At 43.1% G+C, this 6,570-nt stretch overlaps 1 protein-coding gene across 1 annotated transcript; it reads right to left on the bottom strand.

Moving 5' to 3' along the window:
* Nucleotides 1-623: 623 nt before the first annotated feature.
* SDF2 (stromal cell derived factor 2) lies at nucleotides 624-6,300 on the bottom strand. Its single transcript, XM_072138262.1, has 3 exons — nucleotides 6,056-6,300; nucleotides 2,208-2,404; nucleotides 624-1,213 (listed from the first exon to the last, which is right to left on the bottom strand). The coding sequence occupies exons 1-3, from the start codon at nucleotides 6,225-6,227 to the stop codon at nucleotides 926-928; spliced, it is 657 nt and encodes a 218-aa protein (XP_071994363.1). The 5' UTR covers nucleotides 6,228-6,300; the 3' UTR covers nucleotides 624-925.
* Between the last annotated feature and the right edge of the window lie 270 nt (nucleotides 6,301-6,570).

Raw genomic sequence — 6,570 nt, forward strand, 5'->3', positions numbered from 1 at the left:
AAGTGTGGAAGTTGTGAGTTCAAATCCCAAGGATTCCCTTCCCAATGTCTCCTCTGGGGAATCCCCTGCAGGCAGCTACTAAGAGTCTCCTACAACACGATAATACATTCAGTACCGAAAATGACAAAAACCCATGGCATTGAACCATTCTGCATATTAAAATATCAAACCTCGATGCATTGTGTAACTCTAGTGTGAATTAATGATTGTGGGGTCCTGCACCCAGCAGTTATTCAGCCGCTCAGTATGGAGGAACAGATCTCCAATAAAGTTTGGCTTTATCAATCAATATCTGTTAGACTAGCTTCCCTTACCTCTGCCATGGGCAGCCTATACGCATACTATCCGCATTTCCCCTCACTGGCCATGTAATACCACATTATGCCAGCTCTGCATGTACAACCCAGATGCATTGGGGCGACCAGAACAGGATCTTTATGAAGTTCATATACCACAGTATGGACAGGGGATGTTCTGGGCTGACGGCCCTTGAATAACACACAACCTGCTCTTATGTATGCGAATATATTAAAATGTAATCATAAGTAAGAATCTGCTCTTTTACCAAAAAACAAAACCTAAATGACAAGGTAAGAATCATACATAAAAATAAGACAAAAAAATCTGAATAACAATTACTTTTTTTTAAAACTTTAAAAACCATTCCCTGCGGGAGACAATAATACATAAAGATTTGTTTTCTGTAGTCATGCGCAGGGATTCATCTGATCTTCGGTTGCCATAACGTAAAAATATGAAACAATAATAATACCGACACAATGGTGCAACATACATTCTGTGTCCCATTATTCTAACAGCTCTTTAAAGTGAACTTTGTGGGACCCTGAAGAAATCCTCCAGGAGGGGAACAACACTGTACGGGTAAGAAGACTGAAGGGCTTGATAACAGTCTGCATTCTGCTCATCATAACTCGGAGTGAGTGAAGTCAGTCCGGGGAGGTTCACTGGGTTTCATGAAGATGCCTTCCATTGCTTTCCAGTAGTTATGAGGACTTGCGTAGGTCATGCCGTGCACTTCTCTCTGTCCGTTTATAGGGCGCCCGTATTGTTCTCCTGTGACAGACAGCAGGACGTTGGTGGACACGTGCTTGAACCTCACCTCTTCATCCCTCTGCCAGAATTCCCCATTACAGAGTACAGTCCAGTCATCCAAGATGTCTCCTTCCCCTTCATCTCCAAACGCGCTAACCTCCTGCCAAATCAGCAAGACGGAAACAAGTCAGACACTTTATTACATATTAGAAGACTCAGATCCCCAAAGACGAACAAAAGGGGAGTTTGGGGGGTCAATTGTACTCCATATGAATGCAACGCCAAGTCAGACATTTTGTTGCTTCTCAATTTACTATCTATGGCGGTGAGAATAATATCCAAGCACCATGCTCGGCTACATGCGTACGCGCCTTTGAGATAAAAGGGAAGCTTGTCTTCTCTAAGCTTGAAAAGCCGGGATCACCTAGAAAATAGAGTTATAAAAAGCAGCCTGGAGCACAGGGACAAGATGTCTGGCGCTCCGGGTTGATAATTATCCACGACCACTACCTCCCTCTATCATGCTGGAAGATGGAGGCGACGTCATGCGAGAGGCGTTTATTCACGACGACTCCCTCTCCCATCTTGGAGAGGGAAGTAACGTTAAAAAAAGGCGTGAATAATCAGCAGAATAAGTGCCAGATATCTTGTCCCCATGCTCCGGGCTGCTTTTTATAACTCTTTTCTAGGTGATGCCGGTGTCTCAAGCTTAGATAAGACAAGTGTCAGGATCAAGATGAAGAGGAGCAAAGAGAGTATATGTAGATGTTTTTTCAATGGTAGATTTTCTTTATGGAAATTTGACACCTCCCGCTATGAACCAAAAAGTATCAAAAAAATCAATTGCCACCATGTAATAACACATTCCGCCCTCTCCTACCTGGCCGGCTTAATTCACAAAATTTTGCTAAAAACCAATTTAGAATGTTTACTGTGAATCCCGTAACGTGTGTTGGGCTGGATTTCAAGGACCAATCACAGTGCTGAGGACTGGACTCCAAGCATAATAGTGATATGACACAAGAAGTCCTTATTGTGCTCAGCTATAATCTTGATTGCAGCGGCTCCTTGTATCAAATATCACTATGATGCTTGGAGGCCGGTACTAGGCACTGTGGTCGGTCCGTGACTTTATCTGACACTGAATAACTCACCTGGTTTCCAGATAACGGAGATGTAAAATGATGGCTGTGTAGATTTCGCCCAGTATTGACATGTGTGAGACGGATCGATTGTCCACATTTTACCAATGTCCCTCTTTCACAAACGGTTGAGGTCTTTCCTCGGATTCGCCAGTAGCTGTTTCCATCGTCTGCGGCCGTGACCCCAGTTACAGATTGCTGACCGCTGCCTGTGGAGACGAAGGATTGGACAGTCACTTCAGACAAGCCATTAACTAATGCTCCATTCCCTTACAGTGATACTTCTCGGTCCACCATCTCTGGCAATTTTATAGAGGTGAAAGGAAAACCAAGTGCCCAGGTGACTGTGTATCACCACTTAAGTCACATGGGGCACTCACTTTTGTTGGGGGTCCAGTTATTGGCAAAGCCTTTCAAGGTAACCTGTCAGGAGGATTTAGACCAATAGCCTGTTATACAGGTTCCTAATGTCCTGTTCACAAAATAACTTTCCTCAGATGAATGGACTAAGGTTACCTGCACGCGAACATGGCCAAAATCAGCTGTGAAAAATGGACGTTAACCGATTTGACTCAGTCTGTCATGAATCCCCGTAAACTATCATTTTAGTAATCGGTGAAAAACTGTTCTGGCAAGGACATGCTCTACTTTTAAATGGATCGCTCACAGCCTTGGGTACTGATCCATTAAAAAGTATTACATGTAGCGCAGCAGTTGCGGTTGTGGGCTGCCGTTATGAATCTCTTCATCTCTGTTACAAATCTGTCATAGCTGTTACAAAAAATGAATTTGGACATTGATAAAGATACAGACACTCCGATTCACAAAGCAGATCTTGATGCAGAGATGGCTGCTTTTATCTTGGCAAGTGGGAAACAAAAGCCCATAAACAAATGACCCATCCAAATACAGTTTCAGTGGCGTAATCCCTGCTAAAATTGTATTGAGCGACTGCACGGAGGTGTCTGCAGTGCCTGAGACTTATTTGGGGCAGGGTGCACTGCTGGGCAATGTTTGTCAGTATGTGCGCACAATGTTGTTTTGGGGGGCAAACAGTTTAATACTGAAAGTATGCAGTAAGCGGTGGGTTGTGGGTTGGATCTGCTGGTTATAAATGAAATTTAAAAAAACAAAAAAAACAAAATGAAACCATTTCCTCCACCAAAGAATTGAAATGGTATATAAAATTCAATAGATTCACTGCAACTCTACATCTGATTACTCCATAATAGTCCCAATCAGAGGTCGCAATAATGCCTGTACAAGCGTCATGGATACTTGTACAGACAGGCTTTCATAGTAAATAGATATGTACAAAAGACACAAGAGAAAATCTTTTATGTTAATTTTTCTGCCTTAGCGGATGTTTTTTTCTGTTAGTATACAACTGTGTTTTCATGTTGTGTCATATAAATGCAAAAATAAAAATCTTACAAAAAAAACCTTAAATGTATAAAATCATCACACAGGGGTTTCTTGTGTAATGTACCCCAATGGTCTGTAAGTAAGTTAAGGCTAATGTTTAGTGTATGCTGCAAGATAAATTTTGACTTGCCATAAGTCCCTATGGAAGGCTGTGATAGTAATGGTTAATCTGTGTAACTAGCGACCTCTATTTATTCCTGCTGAATATTTATTTGCATTACTGCAAATTACATACTTCACGACTTAAAATTCTCATCAAAAATACTAGATATATAGTGCAACCTCTGGTCCTTGTCATAACCCCCTTACGATTACACATCCATCATAATGCAATAAAGTGAAATATCATATCGCTCAAATGTATTTGGTGAATTGTATTTAGTCTATCCTCGCATTAGGGACTCCTGATGTAATCTACTCAGACTGGACCGCACGCACTGGTAATCAGGTCCACATGATGAGGTTTTGGAAGAAGAGGGACGCCATTGTACCACCTGCTTATACAAACAGCTGTCTGATTTACAACCATGAACAGCATATTACAAAGCATCTGAATGACAAGGCTAATAATAGCACAAACAACTTCCTCCTCTGCAAAAACAACTTGTATCTCACTTTTTTGCCCAAACACATTCAACTGAAGTGATACAGTAACGCCCTGTACTGGCTAATGCTAAATCTTAGAATGGAAGACCCTTCTATGTTATCCAGCTATACTCTGGCTTTATAAAAATTCACAGTTACATTTTGAAGCTGCAGTTTGGCAGGGGAAGCAGGGACTCCTTTCCTCAAATGCCTATGATGCTCCTAATCCCGTCCTCCAGAAATCCCACTAGTAAATGCTACGTTTTTCACAGTATGTCGTGTGCCACTGGTCTTATGCCTAGTGCAGGGCATGGAGTGAGAGAGATTTAAAGAACACGAGTTTGGTCATTCTCCACTCCCTAAAGCCCTGCACAAGGGATGAAATTATGCATCAGGTTTGACTTCTGTTCCATAGGTGATGGAAGTCATAGCAGGGGCATTGACTTGCACGGTTATCATCTGTAGCCTGTGGATATTCCAGTCACTTATTTACCATAACCCTATATATAGTTGGCAAAGAGTTATGGAATAACGAGGGTTTTGTCAGCTTGAAGGGGTTGACCACTTTTCAATAAATCTCTTCCATAAAACATGTCTCTGCATTGTTATGTACATGTGTCTCTGCCTCCTTTTAGAGTGTCAGCCTTTCCATGTTCTCAGCATGCTGCCATCTGTCCTCACTGACAGGGACAGGAATAGGGGAGGAAGCTGAATGAGTCATAACTCTGTTGCTGCAGCTCTTCCATTTCTGCAGAGCTCAGTGCACATGACAAGAAGTGGGGAGGGAGCAGGATGAGTGGGGTGGAGAGGAGACTGAAATAGAGGCTTCTGTAGTACCCTGCTCCTCCATGTGATGGAAGCTGTCACTATATACATCCTGTATGTACTGTACATGGTCTCCTGCTCCTACATGTGATGGAAGCTGCCAGGCTGGTCACCATATACATCCTGTATGTGCACTGTGCAGTGTCCAATAGATTTAGTTGTGGGAAACTAAATGGATTTAACGCTAAATTACTTTGAGAGAGAACACAAGGCATCATGGGATCTGTGGGCAAGCTAACTGTCCTCAGCCTGAGGGCATAGACTGACAGACATTAGTCTCCGCCCACTTCACCTCTAGTGAGAAAGATTTTTGTCAAAAACTTTCAGAACAGAAAATGTCAGAACTTTGGAAAGAAAAGGACGAGCAGCACATAGTAGGCAGCGTTCTGTTAGTATGTGTGCTTGGTTAACAATCCTTCATCCTGGTGGTAGATGTCTTTTAAGTACGGAAAAGAGTCTTCTGTCATCTGTTACTTCAGCTAGACTAAACACTTCACGCTCAACTATCCATTAAAGTAAAGGGGGGGCCTAATAGATTATCGAAAAAGAGATAGGAGTGGACACCATTAAAATTTCATTTTATTCAATGAAGTACAAAATGGACCCATTAATCATCTGATACGAGTACAGCAAAAAGGAAGGTTGAACGCAAAATCGGTTTTCCAGGTTCTCAATATTAATTTCACAGGATGGGTCATCAGTATCTGATCGTAGGGGTCCCAGAGGATAGCGGAAATCTTGATCTTTTGCTTTAGCAGTTGGACAGCCCCTTTAAGATTACGGGATACCGGTGCACCTCTCTATAGGTATAGTTATGATGGAGATGTTACACTATTCACTATCTTTAGCAGATGCATAGACAATGAATGGATGGACACTCCCGATAAATGGCTATTACATAGTCTCAGGAGAGGAGGGGGCAATGGCTTCCCCCCAGGAGATAACACTGCTCCGCTATAGGGAGAAGATATGTATTTGTACATTACTCAACGATGATGTCATAATCTTCCATGACCCCAGGTTACCTGATCCGTATCTGACGTCATGGGAGTGAAGGCGGACGTTGTGCTTGGTGTTGAGGAGCTTCAGCACGGAGCCGCACGTCACCACAGAGAGCTCTGAGGCCGAGCCATAGGGAAACAATAAGGGCGTGATGAAGAGCAGGAAAGAGCCCGCTCCGTCCTGTGCCTTCATCATCACTTACACACCGGCTCCGCACACACCGGAAACGTCAGCAGAGCCTCCACCGGAAATGCACCCCTGGTAACATAAGAAGCCGGAAGTCGCTCGCCGCCATCACATTTCCTGGCAAATTCAATAAATGTAAAAATTTGTTAGGAGTAAATTCTTCGCGCATTTTTTATTCTTTTACGATTAATCTCTTCGTGTGTTTGTTGAAAAATCATGACTTGCCGGTATTCTGGAGAAAAGGAAGGGGTTACGCAATTGAGCCTGAACACGCTACAGAGCCTGCGCGCTACAGGTGGGGGGGGATACGTTCCCAGTAGCCTCGCGCACGCGCAGAAACAGCTCTACGGTG

The sequence above is a fragment of the Engystomops pustulosus genome, chromosome 2, assembly GCF_040894005.1.
Source record: "Engystomops pustulosus chromosome 2, aEngPut4.maternal, whole genome shotgun sequence".
Taxonomy (NCBI): Eukaryota; Metazoa; Chordata; class Amphibia; order Anura; family Leptodactylidae; genus Engystomops; species Engystomops pustulosus.

What these genes read in the sequence shown, in the direction of transcription:
- SDF2 (XM_072138262.1), bottom strand. Translation starts at nt 6,227, where the DNA reads ATGATGAAGGCACAGGACGGAGCGGGCTCTTTCCTGCTCTTCATCACG. An exon ending in TGACGTCAGATACGGATCAG is followed by an intron (nt 2,405 to 6,055) that starts GTAACCTGGGGT and finishes TCGTCTCCACAG; the next exon opens with GCAGCGGTCAGCAATCTGTA. An exon ending in CTCCGTTATCTGGAAACCAG is followed by an intron (nt 1,214 to 2,207) that starts GTGAGTTATTCA and finishes CTGATTTGGCAG; the next exon opens with GAGGTTAGCGCGTTTGGAGA.